This window comes from Poromitra crassiceps (genome assembly GCF_964638095.1).
Source record: "Poromitra crassiceps genome assembly, contig: HAP1_SCAFFOLD_725, whole genome shotgun sequence".
In the NCBI taxonomy this organism is placed as follows: domain Eukaryota; kingdom Metazoa; phylum Chordata; class Actinopteri; order Beryciformes; family Melamphaidae; genus Poromitra; species Poromitra crassiceps.
Window position 1 is genome coordinate 1 of NW_028151683.1, and position 24,493 is coordinate 24,493.

Sequence of the window (24,493 nt, forward strand, 5' to 3'; positions counted from 1 at the left end):
GAGAGAGAGAGAGAGAGGGAGAGAGAGACAGAGAGAGAGAGAGAGAGAGAGAGGGAGAGAGAGAGAGACAGAGAGAGAGAGAGAGAGAGAGAGGGAGAGAGAGAGAGAGAGAGGGAAGAGAGAGAGAGAGAGAGAGAGGAGAGAGAGGGAGAGAGAGAGAGAGAGGGAGAGAGAGACAGAGAGAGAGAGAGAGAGAGAGAGAGAGAGGGAGAGAGAGAGAGACAGAGAGAGAGAGAGGGAGAGGGAGAGAGAGAGAGAGGGAGAGAGAGAGAGACAGAGAGAGAGAGAGAGAGGGAGAGAGAGAGAGAGAGACAGAGAGAGAGAGAGAGGGGAGAGAGAGAGAGACAGAGAGAGAGAGAGGGAGAGAGAGAGAGACAGAGAGAGAGAGAGTGAGAGAGAGAGAGAGTCTAAGAACAAATACAAATCTAATCAACATTTTAAATGGACCCACCTTTCCGTACACCATGACGTCAAAGCGGATCCCAAAAGCTTTGTACAGCGTTCGCTCCTCAGATCCGTTCACTGTGTTGTACTTTGCAAACCTGATCATAAGAGAGTTAGATATGATCATAACCTGTACTTTTACTTTCAATACTTGAGTACATTTAATTTCAGAAAATTACTTTTGATACTTACCAGTACCCTAAATATCAGATACTTTAAGACTGTTACTTAAGTAATATTGTAATAGGTGACTAACTTCTACCAAAGTCATTTTCTGGTAATGTACTTTTACTCAAGTGTGGCTTTCAGGTACTTCATCATAACAGAACAAGAAGTCCGTCGAGCTTTCAAAAGGATTAACATAAGAAAATCAGCTGGTCCTGACAGATTAGCTGGTAGGATACTGAAGGAGTGTAGAGAAGAGCTTTCTCTTGTTTACTGTAATTTGTTTAATATTTCACTTGAAACGTCCTGTGTTCCCAGAGCCTGGAAATCCTCACTTATAGTGCCCGTCCCGAAAACGTCAAAACCACAGGTTTTAAATGATTATCGTCCAGTTGCCTTAACATCTATCACAGCGAAGAGCCTTGAGAGAATAATATTGAATCATGTCCTCAGTGAGGTGCAGGCTGAACTTGACCCACTGCAATTTGCTACACTGCATACACACTAGAGGCAGGAGCACAGAAGATGCTCTCCTGTATGTTTTACACAGAATCCACTCTCATCTTGATCAACCAAAATGTTACGCTCGTGCCATGTTTTTGGACTTTTCGTCGGCGTTTAATACTATAAGACTGCATATTTTAATGGAAAGGCTGTCACAGCTAGGGGTAAACAGCCACATTATCAAATGGGTTGAGTCTTTTTTGACTGATAGATCACAGTCTGTTAGAGTAAATGCTGCAGTGTCCTCCCCTATCATCACCAACACTGGGGCCCCACAAGGGAGTGTCATCTCAGCAGTGCTTTTTATTCTTTACACTAACATATTCTTTACACTAACATATGTAACCTCAACTCAACTGATGTTTTCAATGTTAAATTTGCTGACGATACAGTGATTGTTGGTCTGATCACGAATAATGATGAAATGAAATACCGTAAATGTGTGGATGAGTTTGTAAATTGGTGTCATGCTAGTTTCCTACAGTTAAACACCCAAAAAACGAAGGAAATTATTTTTGATTTCAGAACAAAAGGAGGGACACATCAACAGACAGTCATTGGTGGTGACCATATTGAAGTCGTAGATGAATATAAATATCTGGGGACAGTAATCGATAGAAAATTGACATGGGATTCAAACACAGGTGTCATCTACAGGAAGGGATTACAACGACTCTACTTCCTACGGAAGCTTCGACAGTTTGGAGTGGACAAAGATATAATGATTCTTTTCTATCGCTCATTTATAGAGAGTATCCTTAGTTTTTGTTTTATTGCTTGGTTTTTCTCATTGTCAATCGCTAACAAGAACAAACTAAATAAGATTGTTAATATGTCTAGCAAGATTGTAGGCCAACAACAACTTAGCATGACGCGGCTCTGTGAGTCTCGTATAATCAGGATGGGGAGGGCAATCCTTAGTGACACATCACACCCTCTCAGCGCTGAATATAAACTGTCGCCATTGGGACGGAGGTACAGGGTACCGCCTTTGCGGACCTCCCGTGCCCAGAGATCTTTCATACCGTCCAGCATTGGTCTGCTTAATAAGCTCTGAACACATGACCAGAGCTCTTGTAATTTATTTATTTACTTTTTTTTCCACTGGGGTGGGGTTGGTGTGAAGCACTTTGTGATCATATCCGTTGTTATTGTTTGATGTATTGTCGTGGCATTGTGTTGTACTGTATTGTATTGTATCTTGTTTGTACTGTATTGTCTTGTCTTGTGCTGTGTTTTGTCTGACTGCTACAGATGCAGGACAACTTTCCGAAAGGACAAATAAATACTACTACTACTACTACTACTACTACTACTTCATCCACCACTGTCCACTAGAGGGCAGCAGTGACTTTACAATAAGCAGAGGCAGGGTTACACAGCTGGTATGCCAACATAGTGGACATGACCTTTGACCCCAGAGCCTGACTTCCCTTCCAAAGAATGCATAAACAAGCAGCTAAACACTGGTAGCACATACAGAATAAGTAGACAGATACAGCAGGTAAACACTGGTAGCACATACAGAATAAGTAGACAGATACAGCAGGTAAACACTGGTAGCACATACAGAATAAGTAGACAGATACAGCAGGTAAACACTGGTAGCACATACAGAATAAGCAGACAGATACAGCAGGTAAACACTGGTAGCACATACAGAATAAGTAGACAGACACAGCAGGTAAACACTGGTAGCACATACAGAATAAGTAGACAGATACAGCAGGTAAACACTGGTAGCACATACAGAATAAGTAGACAGACACAGCAGGTAAACACTGGTAGCACATACAGAATAAGTAGACAGATACAGCAGGTAAACACTGGTAGCACATACAGAATAAGTAGACAGATACAGCAGGTAAACACTGGTAGCACATACAGAATAAGTAGACAGATACAGCAGGTAAACACTGGTAGCACATACAGAATAAGTAGACAGATACAGCAGGTAAACACTGGTCGCACATACAGAATAAGTAGACAGATACAGCAGGTAAACACTGGTAGCACATACAGAATAAGTAGACAGACACAGCAGGTAAACACTGGTAGCACATACAGTACAGAATAAGTAGACAGATACATCAGTGTCTGACCTGAAGTTGAGGCCGGGGTGGAGGGTCTTGTTACCGTCCTTCTCGTCCAGCCGTCTGAAGGAGTACGTGGGCAGGCAGCGGTGGGAGAAGTGGTCCAGGTTGCAGTCCCACTTGATCAGGATGCCGATGACGCCCCCCTGTGGCCGAGAGGGCAGAAAGGTTTACCCACAAACCCCAGGGGCTATTCAGGAAATACCAGCCTGTGTCCAGGGGGCTCCAAGCAGTTTCAGGGGAGGCTCAGTGAATGGCTGAGTGAAAGGGCTAGCAGAACCAACTCTTATAGTATAGTCGTGCATTCCTTTATAACTGGGGACTGGTAATCTTACAGTTCAAAGGTCGTGAGCTGGGCGGTGACGTCATCAGAGCTGGTATTTCCCATTCCAAACTCGTAGGAGCCTCAGCAGCCCCAACCTCAAAAATCCAAGATGGCTGTGCCGCGCAACAACACTAGTAGTAATCGTAGTAATTAGGGCTGTGGCGATTCACTTATCTCCCGATTCGATACTATCACGATTCTTGGGTGCCGATTCGATTTATATTGCGATTCTTAAGTATTGCGATTCTACGATTATTGCGATTCGATATTACGATTTATTGCGATTTTTGTTTCTTTTCTCTTTTCAGTTTGTTTGATTTTTTACACTAGATTAGAACATGGGAAAAGTTGAATCATACACTAGAGACTGTATATTATATCATGAGTAGGGCTGGGCGATATAGTTAAAAACAGGGGCGGATTGGGATCATAATTCAGGCCGGGCATTAGATACCAAGCAAGCAGGCCAGGCCGATATGGGCCGACGCGCGTGAAATTTGGGCCGTTTGAAGCCCAATTTGGGCCGTTTGAAGCCAGATTTGGGCCGTTTGAAGTCCAATTTTACAATGAGATGTACCCACTTTAACCCTGAAGTGTAATTATTACTTCAGACTAACTAATAAAGTAGTAAAACCACTAGTAAACCAGTAGGCGGCGCCTGGCCTGCTGTTCAGTGAGTGGCCTGACTGCGGTCACCCAAAAAAAAAAAAAAAAAAAAAAAAAAACGATTATCGATTCTAGAATAAAATATCGATTCAAAAAATCGTGACATTAAAAATCGCGATACTTAGGTCAATCAATTTTTTCCAACACCCCTAGTAGTAATATTGTTTAGCACTTCTGTTTTGTTTGTGTCTCATTAAATCAGCTGTACACACAGCACTGCCTATCTGTGTGGACATGAGGCTGCAGTGTTTGCTCAAAATGCCGCAAAATGCCATGTTGTCAATTGTTATTGCTAACAATGGCTAGCCTGGCTAGCGACTGGATCTGACCAATGAACAGTGAACTTCCCAGCTCAAGTTTTCTGCAAATGGAATGCTAACAAAACGGATGTGATGTCATTTACCCTCCACATCCCAGTTATTTTGCGATAAAGGAATGCACGATAGGTCCCGAATATGACATCACATTGTGTTATGCCACCATTAGTGAAATATGACATCACTAGTAGTGACCTGGCCACCAAGCAGAGCCTTGTAGAACTGTATGACTTCATCGATGATTTATGACATCGCCACTGTGAAGTCATGTAGTGATGTAATCACGAAGTTGTCGACAATTGGCATTGGCATCATCACAGAGGGAACATCCGAAATATGACATCACTGTCGCAGTAGGAATGATGACATCATTTAAGCAATATCACACGAGAGGGAGTGCTGTTGTTGGCTAATACTGCTGTGATTCGGTCATAGATAATCGAAGATAATCACAGCAGTGACGATATTAGACAACAACAGCACGACCTTGAGTGTGATATTGCTTTTATACAACAGTTATATTAAAGGTCCCAATTCGTGCAGCTGTAACCTCTTAAAAACGTGCGTCTCTGGTCCATAAAACATGATTCTGGATTAATTTGTCGAAAATATAGCAACCCCGTTTGTTGTGACGGAGTTGTCCCTTCCTCATCTCGTTGCGTCCCAAGAATGGTCTGTTTCTATAATATATTCAGAACTAACAGTTCCCATTGGCCGCTGAGGGAGAGCCCGCCCCAGGCTCCCAGCGGCCAATCAGATTAGCGTCTGTGGACCAGCACGCTAGGTTGTGTCGACAACTAACGTTAGCAACGCTACGCTAAAGAGGACATCTCAAAATGCTTAGACTTACCGAATGCACCTCCGCAGTTGCTGGATCATGTACAGTTGGCGTCGCTCCAGCTAGAAGTGTTAATTTTGTGGCTACAGACAAAATGGTGCAGGTAGCTTGTGTGAGAGAGACGCGCGCAGTATGCTTGAGGACCATCGTGACGTCCCGATTCCCCGTGTGGGGAACAGAGCGTTAGGGGGCGTGGCTTGAAGGAGGCTGCAGGGGGAAGCTGGATAGGGACAAATCCAACTGTGGCAGTTCTGAGCTTGTGACCACTCATTACAGGGAGGGATGACAGCAGTATATATGCATTTACAAGTAAAAACAGCTTTTGCACGGAATAGGACCTTTAAACAAAGCTGATAAAAAATGACAAAAAGCTGAGAAAATATATGATTTCTCTATTTATTCCTCCGCCAACAAAAATAGTCCCCTCAGCTTTCTGCTTTGCCGAAAATGTAGCCCAATCAGCCTAATTAACTGCAGGCTGTCTACTTTACTACTGTCTACTCTACAGCTGTGAAGCGTTTTGTTGATTAGAGCAGCTTTGAAGTGGAGTGATCTGCACACAGTGAAGCGCCAGTGCGTTGTCGTGAAATATCGGCACTGGTAGGATCCCTCTTGTCCAATCAAATTGCTCGGCCGGAACTACCTGTTGTATAACTAACATTATACTTATCTTTATACATCTAGACTAATCTTTTAGAGTGCAGTGTGCATATAGCTTATTTCATATCTAGCCTGTATCCTCATGTTGTGCAGCCATTGTGCTTATTATCATCACATGCTGTTTGGGACAGAGAGAAATGTCTCCTTTGTCACTGTGTCACTTTGTCACTGTGTCACTTTGTCACTGTGTCACTGTGTCACTTTGTCACTGTGTCACTGTGTTACTGTGTCACTGTGTCACTTTGTCACTGTGTCACTGTGTCACTGTGTTACTGTGTCACTGTGTCACTTTGTCACTGTGTCACTTTGTCACTGTGTCACTGTGTCACTGTGTTACTGTGTCACTGTGTCACTTTGTCACTTTGTCACTTTGTCACTGTGTCACTGTGTCACTTTGTCACTGTGTCACTTTGTCACTGTGTTTCTCACCAGCTAGACTTCATTGTAAATTAAGACGTAGATCTGCTTCATGACCCTCTGACCGTGTGCCTGATGTGTGTCTCCTTATTAACATTATGCACCAGCTAGACAGGTGACTAAAAGAACAACTCATAGAATAGTCTACATGTGTGTCCCCTTATCAACATCATGCACCAGCTAGACAGGTGACTAAAAGAACATCTCATAGAATAGTCTACATGTGTGTCCCCTTATCAACATCATGCACCAGCTAGACAGGTGACTAAAAGAATATATCATAGAATAGTCTACATGTGTGTCCCCTTATCAACATCCTGCACCAGCTAGACAGGTGACTAAAAGAATATATCATAGAATAGTCTACATGTGTGTCCCCTTATCAACATCATGCACCAGGTAGACAGGTGACTAAAAGAACATCTCATAGAATAGTCTACATGTGTGTCCCCTTATCAACATCATGCACCAGCTAGACAGGTGACTAAAAGAACATCTCATAGAATAGTCTACATGTGTGTCCCCTTATCAACATCATGCACCAGCTAGACAGGTGACTAAAAGAACATCTCATAGAATAGTCTACATGTGTGTCCCCTTATCAACATCATGCACCAGCTAGACAGGTGACTAAAAGAACATCTCATAGAATAGTCTACATGTGTGTCCCCTTTAGGGGTGTCAAAAATAATCGATTATAAGATGCATCGCGATGCGGACGTGCACGATTCTGCATCGATTAACAAATATCAAAAATCGATTATAAAAAAAAAAAAAAAAAAAAAAAAAAAAAAATTATAATCAAATAAAATAGAATGTAAGTACATGCAGTTGTTTATTTTAATTATGGATCATAATACAATGCAATTCCAAATGCACTTTTATTTTAAAAGTAGCCACACAGTGAGAAAAAAGAAAGTGAGAAAAAATAAATCATGTATTGCGGAAAAAGTGATGCATCGATTTAAGATGCATCGCGATGCATCGTTTAATCGAATCGAATTGTTGACAGATGAATCGTAATCTAATCGAATCGTGAGGCCAGTGAAGATTCACAGCCCTAGTCCCCTTATCAACATCATGCACCAGCTAGACAGGTGACTAAAAGAACATCTCATAGAATAGTCTACATGTGTGTCCCCTTATCAACATCATGCACCAGGTAGACAGGTGACTAAAATAACATCTCATAGAATAGTCTACATGTGTGTCCCCTTATCAACATCATGCACCAGGTAGACAGGTGACTAAAATAACATCTCATAGAATAGTCTACATGTGTGTCCCCTTATCAACATCATGCACCAGCTAGACAGGCAGGGCCCGAAATTAACTTTTTGACCCACCGGCCAGTGGCGGGTAGATGGAAAACATCTACCCGCCAAGCATATTTCTTACCGGCCAAAAAAAAAACACATTTTTGTGTCACATATATCCATATATATCAATTTTTTTCAGTACATTTCAAGTAGATAAGGTATTACGTTGAAGAATACACACTTAAATAAGAGGCCAGAGTAAAATTTGAAGCAAATTATTTTAATATATTGATTGATGATTGATTAATCAATACATGTCAAGTCAATCTTGAGCTTAAATTGTTGTAAAAAAAACAACGCAGCTAAAAGTAATAACTGCGACAGTCTCAGTGCACAGCGCACAACTTGGGCTACACACCTTTCTCTCCCACTCACACCTGGCACCTGCGTTAGCTCTCCTGCACTCGTTCTCCACTCCGCTTCGGCTTTATTGGTGGGTAAGCATTTTGATTCATCTCCTCATCATAGCTCGGCAACAAGCGCGAGCGATTGATTCATTGATTAATTCGCCAGATGTAGGCTGACAGAGGTTAAAAGACGCGTTTTACCCCCGCTAAAGTGACGACTGCATTCCATTCCACTCCAGTCATGTTTGGTAGCCTATATAAGGCAGAGCCAGAATGAAACAGCCTCACAAAGCACTCGTATTAGCCAGCTGCGCACCAAAACACACATAACTATTATCTCCTCATATATACTGTATCATACGAGTGGTGTCGGCAACAAGTGCGAGCGATTGATTCATTGATTAATTCGCCCGATGTAGGCTGTCAATTTAGCAGAGGTTAAAAGATGCGTTTTACCTCCGCTAAATTGACGACTGCATTCCATTCCACTCCAGTCATGTTTGGTAGCCTATTAGCCAGCTGCGCACCAAAACACACATGATAACTATTATCTCCTCATATATACTGTATCATACGAGTAGTGTCGGCAACAAGTGCGAGCGATTGATTCATTGATTGATTGATTCGCCCGACGTTCGGCTGTCAATTTACCTCCGCTAAATTGAGACTGCATTTCATTCCAGAGGCACGTTTGGTAGCTTTTACGGGAGAGCCAGAATGGAACAGCCTCAGGAAGCACTCGTGTTACAGTATACTACTGCACTGAACTAACGTTAATTTCAGACTGCTTCCTTGTATATTGTGGCTGGGATCAGTGCTCCGCAGCGCACTCCCAGCATTTAACAGTCGGAAAAAGACGCTTGGTGGACACAGGCGGCTACACACAGTTTTAATATTACATGACGACTATTTTGCGACCCGCCACGTGGCGGAGAGACGCCAAACCTAACACGCCAAAGCTAAAATATGCCCGCCATTGGCGGGTGGCGGGCTCTAATTTCGGGCCCTGTAGACAGGTGACTAAAATAACATCTCATAGAATAGTCTACATGTGTGTCCCCTTATCAACATCATGCACCAGGTAGACAGGTGACTAAAAGGACATCTGATAGAATAGTCTACATGTGTGTCCCCTTATCAACATCATGCACCAGCTAGACAGGTGACTAAAAGAACATCTCATAGAATAGTCTACATGTGTGTCCCCTTATCAACATCATGCACCAGCTAGACAGGTGACTAAAAGAAGATCTCATAGAATAGTCTACATGTGTGTCCCCTTATCAACATCATGCACCAGACCAGGTAGACAGGTGACTAAAAGAAGATCTCATAGAATAGTCTACATGTGTATGATTTGGTTGAAGAGATAGCAGTTTGGGGGAATTTGACAGTTTTTCCCACTTTCCCAGTGTCAGAAACAAAGAAATGCCTACAGAACCTTTTGGTGTCATCTGAAGTATGTCAAACAGCAATATCAGGCTATCTTGGTTTGATTGTTGAGTGGATCAAATAACATAATCATGATCCCATAGCATCCAGGAATTGAGTGAGGGGGGCTCCTTTTTCCAAGCTTTGTCTTGGGGGAGGCCCACAGTCTCAGACTTTGAAAACCCCTGGCTTAGACCTCAGTTAAACCAGGTAAGCTCACCTCTACTGCCATCTCAGAGAAGTCCTCCTGGGCCTCGTGCACCATGTCTCCCAGTCTGAAGATGGGACACAGCGAGTCGTTGCTCCTCTGGCAGCTCCTCAGGTACGCATCGTTCATATCCGGCAAGATGTTCCTCCTGCAACACGCAACACTCACAGTTGATCCACAGGACAAAACCTTGATGCTAACATTGTTGTTGTTGTTTTGTTTGCCTATTCTTTTTTTTTTTTTCTTTCCCCCCCCCCCCCCCCCCCCCCCCACCCCCCGATTTTTTTATTCCATCTTATCCCCCATTAGTGCTCATTTGATTTCTCAATCCTGGTTGCTACTCCATCCTCTGCCGATCTGGGGAGAGCCGAGACTGGCTCCATGCTTCCTCCGAGACATGGCAGTCAGTCAGCCGCTTCTTTTCACCTGACAGAGGAAGCTTCACCGGTAGGACATAGCACGTGGGAGGTTCACGCTATTCCAACCAGTTCCCCTCCCTCTGAACAGGCGCCCTTAACGACCAGAGGAGGAACCACACTAGCAACCAGGATATTGCATGTTTTTGTGAAGGGGGTTCCTATATGAAGGAAACCCCCGGGAGGCACGGGGGAGACATGCAAACTCCACACAGAAAGGTCCTTTTGCCGACCCCACCCGGGCGGTGGGCACTCGAGGACATGCGGACGGGCACGCATTCCTTCAGCGTTCACCTCGTCCCCAGGTGGGAATCGAACCCACGACCTTCAAGCTGTGAGGCGATAGTGCTTACCACTGCACCACCGTACCTCCTGTTTGCCTATTCTTGTCACGTGATATTGAAATAAGCCAGGCACTGGGTAGTCACAGTGGTCCGGGTGGACAGAGGAACAAAGCATTATTATGGAACCCACCGCAGTTCCGGCAAAACCACGCCCTGTGCCCGCCTACGCAGCAGTCAAGCGCTGGGATTGGCCAGGCGCCAATGAGGTCTAATGCTCGCAGCTCGTCACTCAATAGGGAAATAAGGCTTAGTTGATGACTGAACTTCTCTTAGAATTCCAAGGAAGAAAAGCAACAAACACCTGAATAATGTCATGGGAAAACTGGAGGAGTGCAGAAACGCCCGTTGGATGAGCTGTGGCAGTCCAAATCAATTGAATTGGCAACTTTGATGATTTTAACTTTGAGCATTGAAGCCGTAGCCTCGACCTGTGCGTAATTGCGCAGCGCCAGCTCACCTGATCCAGCCGCTTTGGTGTCTGTTATAGCCCCGATTCGTACGCTACAACAAACCGAGAATATGAACTTGTATATTGCTACAATTAACTCATTAACAGTGTGTAACAGTCATTCAGTGTGTAACAGAATAGCCTGCATACTGTGTGTTATGGAACACATCTACCAGCGGCCACAACGCCACAATGACAACTGTCAGCCGGAGTTTAGGCTGACAATGTTGTGCACACCGGATAGTTAGTTAGGTTATGTTAGTTAGGTTAAGTACATACATAAGTGCCTGGGTAGTGAGCAGACGGCAGATTTAGCAGCTAAATCATAGATTATTGAAAGATATTCCATATTCCAGACTGAAATGCCATAACAGAAGTGGAGCATTGGCCAGAATGACATCAACATTTGGACACTTAAAACAAAAAAAAAACAAAAAAAATGCAATTCCATCGCGGGCCACACAGGGGCCGGGGCGCCCGCGGGCCGCAAGTTGAGTATCACTGCTTTATAACAATCCCCCATATCTCTGCTGCTATGACTATAATATGTACTGTTATTGTGTTTTTTCTGTATTTATCTGTTGCTTATGATGTTCAATGTTGGACCTGGCTTATGTATGAACTGTACTGAAAACAAATTCCACCAGCCTGGCTGTGTGGTCATTAACTCATTGAGTGCCATGGACGTCCTTCGACGTCCAATTAAATAGTGACGTAGAGTGCCACGGACGTCCTTCGACGTCCAATGCGTTTTTTGACGGTGGGACGTCGATCAAAGCCTTCCGCAGCTCCTGTACAACTATAGTAGCTATTGGAGGTCTATAACCTATTTTACAGAACCCTTAGGTGGCGACAGTGCTCTCCAGATTACAGAAATGTCAGGAATACACAGCCTGAAATAGCCTTGATGAAAGAGAACCCGCTCATGCTGCAGTCCAGAGCCATGTAGATTGTTCTGGCTGCAACTGACGGTGCGTGCGAACACAGTCAATCCGCGCACACAACTGAGTCCTTCTGCCTCTGTCTGTCTGAGCATAGTTTCTCCACATGATTAGCCGCTAGAAAAGCAGCAGCGCGACACTGAAAAGCCAAACCTTTCACTGCAGTCCGCGTGTGGCTTCTCCATGTTGCGCTGCCTGGGAGGCGGCGCTTCCCAGGCTTCCTAGACGCTTGGTGCGAGGCTGTGTGTTACTAGTGTGGGGAGGAGTTTTCAGCTGAGGGGGGGGGGGGGGGGGGGGGGGGGGCACGCAGGGCAGGACACAACTACACCACATCACTACATCAGAAAATATTACCGTATCTAGAGTCAGTGAATGTGCTTGAAATGCTGCATTTCACAAAAGGCTGAATATCTCAGCTTATAATTTTAAATGCCTGAAAACGCTGAAAACAACCTATCTTCTCCGGCTCATAACTAAAGAACGGAAAATGGTATCAATAAACTTTTTTTTGCTGATGATACAATAGAGTCTCCTTGTTCTTTTTGCGTGTTCGGTGTTTACATAGTAATATCACACAATATTCTGTGGGCCTCGAGAAATCACTGAAAACGCTCTGAAAACTCTGGCACTGGGAGCGTCCGTTCTCCAAAAGTGGCTGGCACTCAATGAGTTAAAGAATCTAATCTAATCTAATCTAAATATATTTTTTTCTGAACAGAAAATGATAAATATATTCCGATTTGTGTTCTTTTAATGTCACGTTAGTGTTTTGAGTTCTGTAACGCGTCTAATGATCAGAAGTGGAGTTGCCGATCTCCACTCATCATCAACCGCTTGAGCTGTCCCGAGGAAGAGCGTCTCAACCCTACACCTGGGCCGGACTGCAATAGCTTCACCAGGTGAGCAACACGTTCATTTCTCTTTGATGAAAGCCGTATTTCTTTCATGTTGCAGAGTTGCGGTGCCATTTGAACATGTTAACTCATTGAGTGCCATGGACGTCTTTCGACGTCCAATTAAATAGTGACGTAGAGTGCCAAGGACGTCTTTCGACGTCCAATGCGTTTTTTGACGGTGGGACGTCGATCAAAGCCTTCCGCATCTCCTGTACAACTATTGTAGCTATTGGAGGTCTATAACCTATTTTACAGAACCCTTAGGTGGCGACAGTGCTCTCCAGGTTAACAGAAAGGCAGAGAAAAACAGAGAATAAGTCGTTGGGGAAACGGAAATCGCATCGCATCCGTATGCATCGATATGCATGAAGCGTTTTAACGTTAGATGTGCCTGCAGCAGCCAATCTGCTCCCACAATTGAGCTCCTCCGTGTCCGCTGCAACAGCCCATCCGCATGATCAGCCGTGGAGTTGTTATTATTCTCAACTGGAAGCATAGGAGCAAACACACGCGGAACGCTGTAAAAAAGCTGGATGTCGCGCACCCTTCACTGTGCACAGCAAACTCAGCAGAGAGCCACCAGAGACACTCCCGGAGGAGGAGTGTGCAGTTGAGGGGTGGGAGGGGGGGGGGGGGGGCACGCAGAGCAGCACACAACACCCAGACAGACCCAGACAGCAGGACAGGATTGGCAAACGCAAGCCAGAATATCCGATGCCCACCAGCAGCAAATCAAGACCAGCAAGAAGCTGCAACCAGCAGGTTGGTTGCAGCTAAAAATATTATTCTGCCAAACAAAATTCCCTGGCCTTCACTGTTTTATTGAAGGAAATTATTTTTGAGGTGTGACTACATCAGAAAATTAGCTTCAGAGTCAGTGATGTGTTTGAAATGTTTAATTTCACAAAAGGGCCATTATCTCAGCTTCTAGAAAAAAACTGCTCTTTTTGGTTAAATCAAGCTATCTTCTCCGGCTGATAACTAAAGAACGGAAAATGATATCAATAAACCTGTTTTTGCTGATGATAGAAAAGAGTCTCATCGTTCTTTTTGCGTGTTCAGTGTTTACATAGTAATATCACACAATATTCTGTGGGCCTCGAGAAATCACTGAAAAAAGCTCTGAAACTCTGGCACTGGGAGCGTCCGTTCTCCAAAAGTGGCTGGCACTCAATGAGTTAAGCAGTTCATGCACTGGTAAATGGTAAATGGCCTGCATTTATATAGCGCTTAAGCGCTTTACAATCAGTAGATAGTCTACATTCACCCATTCATACACCGATGGCGGCAGGCTGCCATGCAGGGTGCCTACACACCATCGGGAGCAAGGAGGGTTAAGTGTCTTGCCCAAGGACACAGCGACGGCAGCTGGGAGGGAGCGGGGATCGAACCGCCAACCCTTGCATCATTGGCCGACCCGCTCTACCTCCTGAGCTAAAGCCGCCCGCACTCTTCGTGTCTCTCTAATTTGAACATACAATAGTGAAAAAGGCAAGTGTTTCTGAAAGAACAGACTTTAAGACCCTTTTTTTGCTTAAAATGTGAGAGGGTCTCTGTTAATTTAAAAGATTGACTACAGGTAAGTATATGAAAACATTCTACTTGGCGCATACCCCCCCCCCCCCCCCAGTGGCAGAATTCAGTCATTTCATCATGACTGTAAAGGGTTGTAACAAACTAGGTATGATTTACAGCCTCACACTGCAGTTGTCAAGTGAAGAGGGGGAAAGCAGACTCACCGGATGAAGTTAAACGCAGGGAATCTGATGTTGTTCTTGATGAGGACAGTGAAGTTCTCAGCTGCTGCCAGCAGAGGGGGCCTGCAGGACATACATACAGACTCATCTCACTGCACAGTGGAGGCATGGCTTCAAAATAACACACAGCAACCAAGACTGGACTCTTATCTCTCAGTCTGGAGAGGCAATGTCTGCTAGAAGGCTGAGTGTCACACACCTTTTCTCTGTCACTGAGAAGCTATGGGCTATTTATTCATCTTTAATGGTGAATAGGAGTGATGTATGGAAAATCCTTCATAGAGAAAGTTATGTTTCAAAAGCAAAAAGTGTTTAAATTAACTATGATGGGTGGGAGTTTTACACTGTAAATAAATAAATAAATAAACAGACAGACAGATAGATTAATTAATTAATTAATTAATTAATTAATTAATTAATTAATTAACACATTCACTGCCAGCCGTTTTTTTTTTACTGTAGGTAGCTTCTGCCAAGTTTTTTTTTTGAGGATTCTGGCTCATCTTTCAACAGCCGAGGATTATTTTCTGCTAAGATTTTGTGAACACAAAATATCTCAAAAGAACTAATAGAATGTGTGCTTTCTCTGTCTAAAAGAGTTAGTTTGTAGAGTTAGTAGTTATGTAGGCATTAGCACTTGAATACAGCATGGTTTCGGCGTCTGAAAATTTAAGCTGAGAAAAATGCCTTTTTGTGAAATTCGATAGAACAGTCACTTTAACCATTAATTTTTGGCATCAGTAAGACGTCAGACATCTAAACAATAGTTTAAAACAGTAATTTCCTCCATAACAGCAGGAAACCCCCCTCTCCTTCAAACTCCTCCCTCCATGTGTGTTCTCCTCCTGCCTCCCTGGCTCTGCAGCAGGCGTGTCACAAGCGAGTTGCTGCTGCTGCTGCTGCCTGTCTGCTGGCGGCCGCTCTTTGGGCGAGTCTGGATGGGCTCGCTCGTTTCTTGGGGTTTCGGTTGAGAGCTTTGATGAAGCTTTTGCGATTCTGGTCTTATTTATGCTGCGTGTTTCAAAGTGTGTTCCACCCGTAATCTATTATGCAAATTTGCAACCCCCCACCGCCAGCTCCCTGCGCGAAAGCGAAAGCGTTTTCGCCAATCCATTTTTATGAGAATGGCTTCCTCACGCGGCTGTTTTTGCTTGGCTTTCCCTCGTCTGGAGAGCACTGTCGCCACTTAGTGGGTCGGTAAAATAGATTATACACATTCAATACCTCCCATATTTTAATATGAGATGTAAAAGGGGTTGATCGACGTCCCACCGTCAAAAAAAATTATTTTTTTTTTAATACGAGATATCTCGTCAACGGCAGTCAACCGTTTTTTTTTTTAAGACGAGATATCTCGTCAACGGCAGTGAACGTGTTAATTAATTAACACTGAAAATATTTTGCTGTGATTTGAAGCTTTCCTTTCACCCAAAATGTGATTTGCTCCAGTTCGGACAAAATAACTGCTGGTTAACTTTGTAGAGGAAGAAGTCATTTGTGCTTTTGTGGATGAATTCCACCACTGAACTGCCCCATCCTATCTACAGTACACTATAATGCCAGCAGTGTCTGTCTGTCTCTCTGTCCTTCGCGTATCTTGAGAACCGTTTGGTCTTGTGTGGTGTTTACTGGGTGGTTTGGTCTTGTGTGGTGTTTACTGGGTGGTTTGGTCTTGTGTGGTGTTTACCTGGGTGGTTTGGTCTTGTGTGGTGTTTACCTGGGTGGTTTGGTCTTGTGTGGTGTTTACCTGGGTGGTTTGGTCTTGTGTGGTGTTTACTGGGTAGTTTGGTCTTGTGTGGTGTTTACTGGGTGGTTTGGTCTTGTGTGGTGTTTACCTGGGTGGTTTGGTCTTGTGTAGTCTCGGCTCCCAGACGTTTGGTGAGCTGCGCCACCAAACGTCTGGGAATTTCACTGTCAGAAACTGTCTGTCCGAGCCCGGCGAGAACGGCCGGCAGCAGACACGCCTACATTTGTTATTAGAATTTTATTTGGTAGCGGCAATGCCATTTATCATAGTCCTAACACAGAGCATGAAGCTGATATGCTCCAAACAAAATTTATAGCTGTTGTTTATTTTACAATAATGTTTCCTACCCGGAAGTGGTCCGCTTGCTACTGTGAGTCATCAGCAGGCTCTGTAACGTTAGCCTCGGGAGTCTGGCTTATCGCTGGCGAAAAGACCTCTAGCCGCCGGGGCCGGATGAAACACGTCCTATTAACAGGTTATGTTTGTTTCTAGTGATTAATATGTTTCTCCGCAAACGCGGCGATGTTTTGCGAGACACTGGTTCTGCATGAGCGTCACTGTGCCCAGAAAGCAAGCCCGCCCACAACACTCATGATTGGTTCTCCGATGCAAGGCTTCCAACAGCGCCACCTAACGTTATGCAAAGATTTAAATAGTAATATTCTCAGTCTTACAGGAGTGAAACGGATTAAGACTGAGGGCTGAGTCTAGGTCTTGTGTGGTGTTTACTGGGTAGTTTGGTCTTGTGTGGTGTTTACTGGGTGGTTTGGTCTTGTGTGGTGTTTACCTGGGTGGTTTGGTCTTGTGTGGTGTTTACTGGGTGGTTTGGTCTTGTGTGGTGTTTACCTGGGTGGTTTGGTCTTGTGTGGTGTTTACTGGGTGGTTTGGTCTTGTGTGGTGTTTACTGGGCGGTTTGGTCTTGTGTGGTGTTTACCTAGGTGGTTTGGTCTTGTGTGGTGTTTACCTGGATGGTTTGGTCTTGTGTGGTGTTTACCTGGGCAGTTTGGTATTGTGTGGTCTTTACCTGGGCAGTTTGGTATTGTGTGGTCTTTACCTGGGCAGTTTGGTATTGTGTGGTCTTTACCTGGGCAGTTTGGTGTGGTGTTTACCTGGGCAGTTTGGTCTTGTGTGGTCTTTACCTGGGCAGTTTGGTCTTGTGTGGTCTTTACCTGGGCAGTTTGGTGTGGTGTTTACCTGGACAGTTTGGTCTTGTGTGGTGCTGTTTACCTGGACAGTTTGGTCTTGTGTGGTCTTTACCTGGACAGTTTGGTGTTGTGAGGTGTTTACCTGGGCGGTTTGGTCTTGGCCTCGATGGGACACCAGGCAGACACCTGGCAGCTCTTTCTCATCTCATCAAACTTCACACAGGAGCCGGTCTGAACACCTGAATGAGGAGAACACAGCATGAGTCTGCATGATGCTAGAAAGGCTGTGACCAACCCCCAACCAACAAGCATGTCATTTAGCTGTGTTTTTATTTTTTTATTGATTCAAGTGTTTTTTACATGAAAGAAAGATAAAAAACCACAAACATCTAGATAAAGACAACTACTATACATACACATACACAACCAGATTCACTCAGAGCCCCCCTTCCCCCCACAAACCCACAAAGATATTAGCTCACACTATGTGCCCTTCATATCGACCCAGGCAGAATCAATAAACGGTCAGTCTCCACCACACAGCAAAAAAAAGAAAAGAAGACAAACACAACCTAGCTTAGCCTGTGTGAACCCAGCCTTCAACGTGACGTCACAGACTATATGTCTGTAGTGTAAGTTTCATCTGGTAGTTTGTCTATTCAGAGTGATTTCAATCGCAGAATCGCAGCCAATGAGTGACGGCGTACTGCCACCATCAGTTCCTGCTCTGATCTGCCAATCAGAGAGTGCGTCTTTGTCAATGACGTGTAACGACTGCGGCAGATGTAGCATTAGCATTCAGTCTCTCCGGAGCATACCCCAGAGCTAGCTATGGCTATGCTGGCAAAGAGCGTTCGCTTTGAGGAAAGTAAAGTGAAAAGTGCTATAAGTTCGGTTAGAGCAGAAATAGACTCAGTCACTGCAATTAAACCAGAACAAGTGCGTGCACTAGTGGAGTTTCTCCACGTGTGTTCATCGTTCTTCCGACTGTATTTGGGAAGAGTTTGATTTATCAACTGGCTCCGTTGGTGATGAAGAAGATTTTTCCCACCAAGAACTCTATTGGTATTGTTGTCTCGCCGCTAAATGCGCTAATGGAGGACCAGATACACGAGGCTTCTAATCTGGGAATCAAGGCGTTGCAGATCGGTGGGGAGAATGAGAAAGATGAGGACTTAATACATGGACGCTGTGAGCTTGTGTATGCGAGTCCAGAGGCCTTGATGAAAGCAAAGTGGCAAAATATCCTGGCATCGGATGTCTACCGTGAAAACCTAGTGGGGATTGTTATCGAAAAGGTAGACGTCACCCACAAATGGTAAATACAAACTACTTGTATTTCGAGATGTTGTCTTAGCTATGAATGTTTTTAGCTTAGATGGCTTGCTAATAATAAAGGACGCGCCTTGATGGCTTCATCTGTTGTACTGCTCATGTGCTGTGTGCTAAGCTGGTTGGCTGATGGAGTGGTCTATCAAGGGAGGTACTCCTGCCCCTCTGCTTTCCCCTGAAAACAGTCTCAACCCCTAATCCGCCAGACTCTATGTGACTGATAGTACATGGAGGTGACGTGGAGGCTGGGTTTACCTAGGCTAAACCTAGCTAATATGGCGATGTCCATGGTCCCCAGGCATGGCTTCAACAAATGCATCCCATGCCATATGTTCTACTTCAGCGCAAGGACAAATTCAACCCTGTAAATTCATTCAACAACAAAACAAGGAACAGTTGACTCCCAGCACATCTTCCTGGCAACATTCTCTCCAAAATTAAGAAACGGCTGAGAATTCCCAGACCATGTGTATAAAGGTACCAGGGGTTGCCAGGGGGCATAATGTACAGTGAGGGCTTTGAGACATTTTCATCTGAAATAATGTGGGCGTAGTTATAATGAATCAATTGATCATTGGGGTTCCTGGAAGTTAAAATATTAATCCACACCAAATTTGTATCGTTTTTATTTTCTCCTCTAAATTTATAGTAGAGCACCTTGTGATCTTGTTAAGAAAAGTGCTATATATCCTCCTGGGACCTGGCAATTCAATTTTCTTTCCATGATTCGCTGGTCTTAATTTCAAGAACCATATACACTATCGGGCTCAAACCTGTTGAGGTCAGAGGTCAGTATCTTGCTCAAAGACACTTCATCAATGCAGATGTTTGCAGACAGAACCCGAGTCGTCTGGGCTCTCTCTCACTGCTCAGCCAAACTGCTGGTGCTAATGTGTGCTAACAGGGGTTAACAGGTGCTAACTGATGCTAATGGATGCTAACAGGTGCTAACTGCTACACCAGTTGTGGCCTTCCACCAGCAGAGGGACAGAGTGGATAGTGGGTCGTACCGTGGCGGTGCTGGTCCGAGGCTCCTCTCTCACAGTCCTGGTCAGTCTGACACAGTCTACTGGACGCATGATCCTGCAATAGAAACATTGCAAACTTACAGGCTTTTAATTCAACTGTTGATCTGAATCATTGTATACCGTTACAAAGTAAGATCATATTTTTTATATTCTTCATAAGCTGTCACAGATCTACTGGATCTAGATCTAGATGTGAAACTGACAACCTCAACTACACGAATAATAATAATAATAATAAAAATAATAATAATAATAATAAATGTAGGCGCAAGCGGCAATCATCTTGACTCTGCGTTCACACCAATGCAAAATTCGCAAATTTGTGCGATTATTTGCCTTGTCGCCCATTTGCTCGATCTGAAATATTTAAACTTTGGCGAATAATCCGTGCGGTCAAACTCGCACGAGTGAAGCTTTGTTTCACCTTGCTGTGAACGTGCAGTAATAATAATAATAACAATAATAATAATTGCATACACTTAAACGTGATTATTATAGCGCCACCCTGAGGTCAATGAGGGCGTTTTATGTGCCTGAGTAGTGGGTGGTCTTACAGTTTTTGCTACACAAACATTTTAGAAAGAAAGAAAGAAAGAAAGAAAGAAAAGCACCTCTGGACTGTCTGGACACTTTCCTTGCTTCTGGTTCTTTGTCTCAATGACATTGGTTATCACAAAAAAGGAGTTTTTGCCCTAAAAGAAAAGAAAAACAATCTTCAAATTCAGCTGAAGGACCATGTGTGACCCTCCTATACCTGACAAACACGCAGCACCCTGGGGCCGCAGCAGCACCCACCTGTGAGGGCCCGCTGTAGTCCACCACATCCCACACCATCTCCTCCCCACTGGGTAGCCGGGTCAGAGCAACTCCCTTCAGCTTGGTGGTGACTGTACTCACCACCCGGTCAAACTCCTGGTAGTTTCTGTTCCACACCATCATGATGCTGAAATAAATAAATAAATAAATAAATAAATAAATAAATAAATAAATAATAATTAAAAAAAATGCGATGATGATAATAACAACAACAACAACAACAACAACGATAATCATAATAATAATAATAATAATAATATTAATGATAAAAAACTAAGAAACAGAGAAAAAAGGTTGGTTCACATTTGAATAAGGAAATTAGAAATCTATACAACTTGATCCATATTCTCTTTTTATGGATGTCCTATTTTTCTTTATCTCTTTATCTTTTTTAATCTCATCCTGTATTTTTGGCTAACGTCTTATGCCATCCTTGTGAACTTTGAATTGGCTTTGTGTACAAAATGTGCTGTAGGCTATACATAAACGTGCCTTACCTAATAAAAAAAGAGCATTATTAATAATAGGTTAATAATCATATAGGCTAGTAGTCCTATAATACATTTTAGAAGTAAACTATACACACGCATATGCAAAACTATAAGTCCCTGTGGGAATATTATAGGATTATAAGAGGTTAAAAAATAATATAAGATTATTAAAGTCACTATTGACACCAGCACAGGAATAAAATAGTGACACCACAGGCAATGTTGCCAACTTGAAAACGGCTACAACACAGTGTGCATAACAAGTGCAGCCTTTATATTGATATGCAAATTAACGTCATCTGGCGACTTCTAGTGACTTTCTGAGCAGCGAATAGCTAATTTCCTTAGAAATGAGTTGGCAACACTGACTACAGGAGATTAAAATGAATGAATGAATAAAAATAAAATAGCATAACATAAGGGTCACTATACATTCAGTATTGAGCAGTAGACACACGATAATATTATAAGAATAGTATAGGAATACTACAGTGATACCATAGTACAGGGATACTCAACTGCTTTGCTTGGGGGCTACTTCTGCAAAATGACAGGAGGCCAGGGGCCAGTTAATAAACAGAAAATAATAATTCTATAGTGGATTGTAGTTTTTTGGGGGTGCCAGCTAGAGTTTAATCTGACAATGTTGTGCACACAGGACAGTTACTGTATTAGTTAAGTTAGTTAAGTACATAAGTGCCTGAGCGGCGAGCAGGCGACAATATTTGAGAATTTAGCTGGAGCTCAGTCAAACTTTATTTAACGTTAGTTTTCATTGTGAATAAGAAAATGGCTCCCCGGCACCCTATCACCGGCCGCATCTGGCCCACAGGCCGCAAGTTGAGAATCTCCGCCTGGTGGTCCACCAGAGCATTGGGAAAGAAAATGTGTGTGTGTGTGTGTGTGTGTGTGTGTGTGTGTGTGTGTGTGTACATACTGTACATACATACATATATACTGTATATATATATATATATATATATATATATATATATATATATATATATATATATACATAATATATATCAACACACATAATACCTTCACACATAAAAACCAAGGACCACAATAAACTCCCATGAACATAGATATAGTAAAACTATGTAGGCTAATATCATTGAATAATGTATTCCAGTTGAATTAAAACAATATAATAAGTAATCATATAATTATAAAAATATAAAAAAAGTTTTTTTTCTTTCCCCCCAGCACAGAGCACATGCAGTGTCATGGTTTTGTCTTGTTTCTGATCGGTGCAATTTGAGATGTTACAACTGCCCCCGGTCTCCCCTAAGTTACTCACCAGATGAACATTAAGATGACTCCGTTCAGAATCCATTTGAGCGAGCCGAGCCGCACACTGCTGATCCGGACCAGCTTGTAGGTCTCGTACAGGCAGAAAGCAGAGAGCAGTCTGGACATGTTGGTCTGTCTGTGGGCTTGGTGCTGGACTAGACTGACTGCTTCTCTCTCTCTCTGGGCTCTCCTCTCCTCTCTTTCCTGTGTGCATCCCGGGTACCGGTCCAGTCTCCTGAGTCCCTCCACAGCTGCTCTCTCCATCCTCATCACAGCTGAAATCTATAAAAGACATGTTGCACAATATTCCTCATCATATGAATGCTTGAACAATGTGTTAGGGTTAGGGTCCTTCATAGGTTAAAACAACTATGATCCAGAAATACACCACACAAATCAAATGAAAAACAACTTAGGTTGTCAGAAACGTGTTATTATATCAAAGCCTTATTTGTTACACTAACAAGTCAAACTACAAATCCAAAATCCCCCAAACACAGACACACGTGACTGTTGAGCTCTATTGCTTTGAATCCGAGCCACCAGTGGTTTGCACCAATCAGTGTCCTATGAGGCAGCTAGGGGCGGGATTTTCTGTGACGCAAGCGAGTGTGAGATCGGGGCAACACATTTCTGTCTGTTTTTCTAAAATGTTGGCCGTTTGAAGCCAGATTGAGGAATATCTCATTTTAAATTAACATTAGGATTAGACCGTTGTGATGTCATTATTCAGTTGTAACCATCAATATTTGCTCCTTTTCTCATTAAGGCCTAAACAGACTCGTCCGTCAGAGCCTCGCCCCGCCCTCCCCGTATGACGGCGGGTGGAGCGCCGTCATGCGGGGAGGGGGCGCCGTCGGCTGACGGGGGCTGCTCGAAAATGTAACTCAGCGGCGACCATACGTGCGTGACGTCAGCTGCACGAGAGTTGTGATTGGCCGTTGCCTTGGCTCATCGTCGTAAAGTCGCCTTCAAAGCATGACGTTAGATTATAACAAACTAGTTGTGTGGCTTAGCCTTCCCAAATGTTGAGGGTCGTTTTTTTAGAATTTAATACATAGAATTGGGAACGTTACATTCAATTTCATTCAGACTGCCTTACACTCAATCGCCGCCATTTTCCCACGGAGCTCCCACAGGAGGAGGGAGGGTGTAGTGACGTCCTAGCATGTAGGGCTCGCTGGCGCCGGCAGACGGCGAGACGGCTCCAATTCGAGGCGGACGGACGAGTCTGTTTAGGCCTTTAGGGTAAATACTGTATATTTAGAGATTTGTGTCAATTATTTGTGCTGTTATGGTTATTAGCTTAGTCACTTACTTCTACACACTATCTTCTACACTGCTGCCACCTTTCTTGAAATATAGGCCTAGTTAAACCTTGCTTCACCCAAAATGTTACTCACATAAAAAGACTATATCCACAATGCTAATTATCTTAGAGAACTGCATCCTGACCTGGAGACATCAAATGGAATTCAGTGTTTCGCTAACTACAGTATAAGCTGTGATAGTGGTGGTAAAAACTAACATCTCACTGGCATAACAGCTCTACCTGGACATGTAAACAACATGATTGAAGGATGGTTAACATTACAATGCTAACTAGCTGCCTGGTACAAGTAGCCAACTAACTTGCTATGCAAACTATCCCTATAATAATTAACAGCATTTCATTTTCACATGTTTGAAAAGGGGATTGATGCTCTACTACTAATGACCGCCATTAATTTAGCATTATTATTATTATGATTATTTTAATTGCCCCCTCAGTTTCAATGGGCATGACACTTCTGGTCAGGTTAGTCCATGGTTCTAATGTGGACTAAATTAGTGGTCGTTGATACAAAAGAGTTTGAGAATCAGTGCTCTGGAGGACTGGAGGACTCTGTGAGTCAGTCTCTCTCGGCTCTCTCTCCTCTCCTTCCTGTGTGGATCCCAGGTGCAGGTCCAGCCTCCAGAGTCCACAGCTGCTCTCTCCACCCTCTCTGCTCAGCAACACAGAGCACGCTCTCACTGCACTGTTCACTCACAAATCATGTGTTTGTAATGAGCAGTGTTGGGCGTAACTTGTTACTGTAACTAAACCACTTTTTGCAGTAACT

At 43.6% G+C, this 24,493-nt stretch overlaps 1 protein-coding gene across 1 annotated transcript; it reads right to left on the bottom strand.

The window, feature by feature from the left end:
- Positions 1–451: 451 nt before the first annotated feature.
- LOC310771513 (P2X purinoceptor 4-like) lies at positions 452–22,517 on the bottom strand (the record flags this gene model as incomplete). The annotated part of the gene is made up of 9 exons (XM_083664109.1): positions 452–542; positions 3,216–3,352; positions 9,747–9,882; positions 14,519–14,599; positions 17,571–17,667; positions 19,771–19,834; positions 20,400–20,480; positions 20,584–20,731; positions 22,399–22,517. Coding segments are annotated over 9 exons (954 nt in total), but the record flags the coding sequence as incomplete, so codon positions are not given.
- Between the last annotated feature and the right edge of the window lie 1,976 nt (positions 22,518–24,493).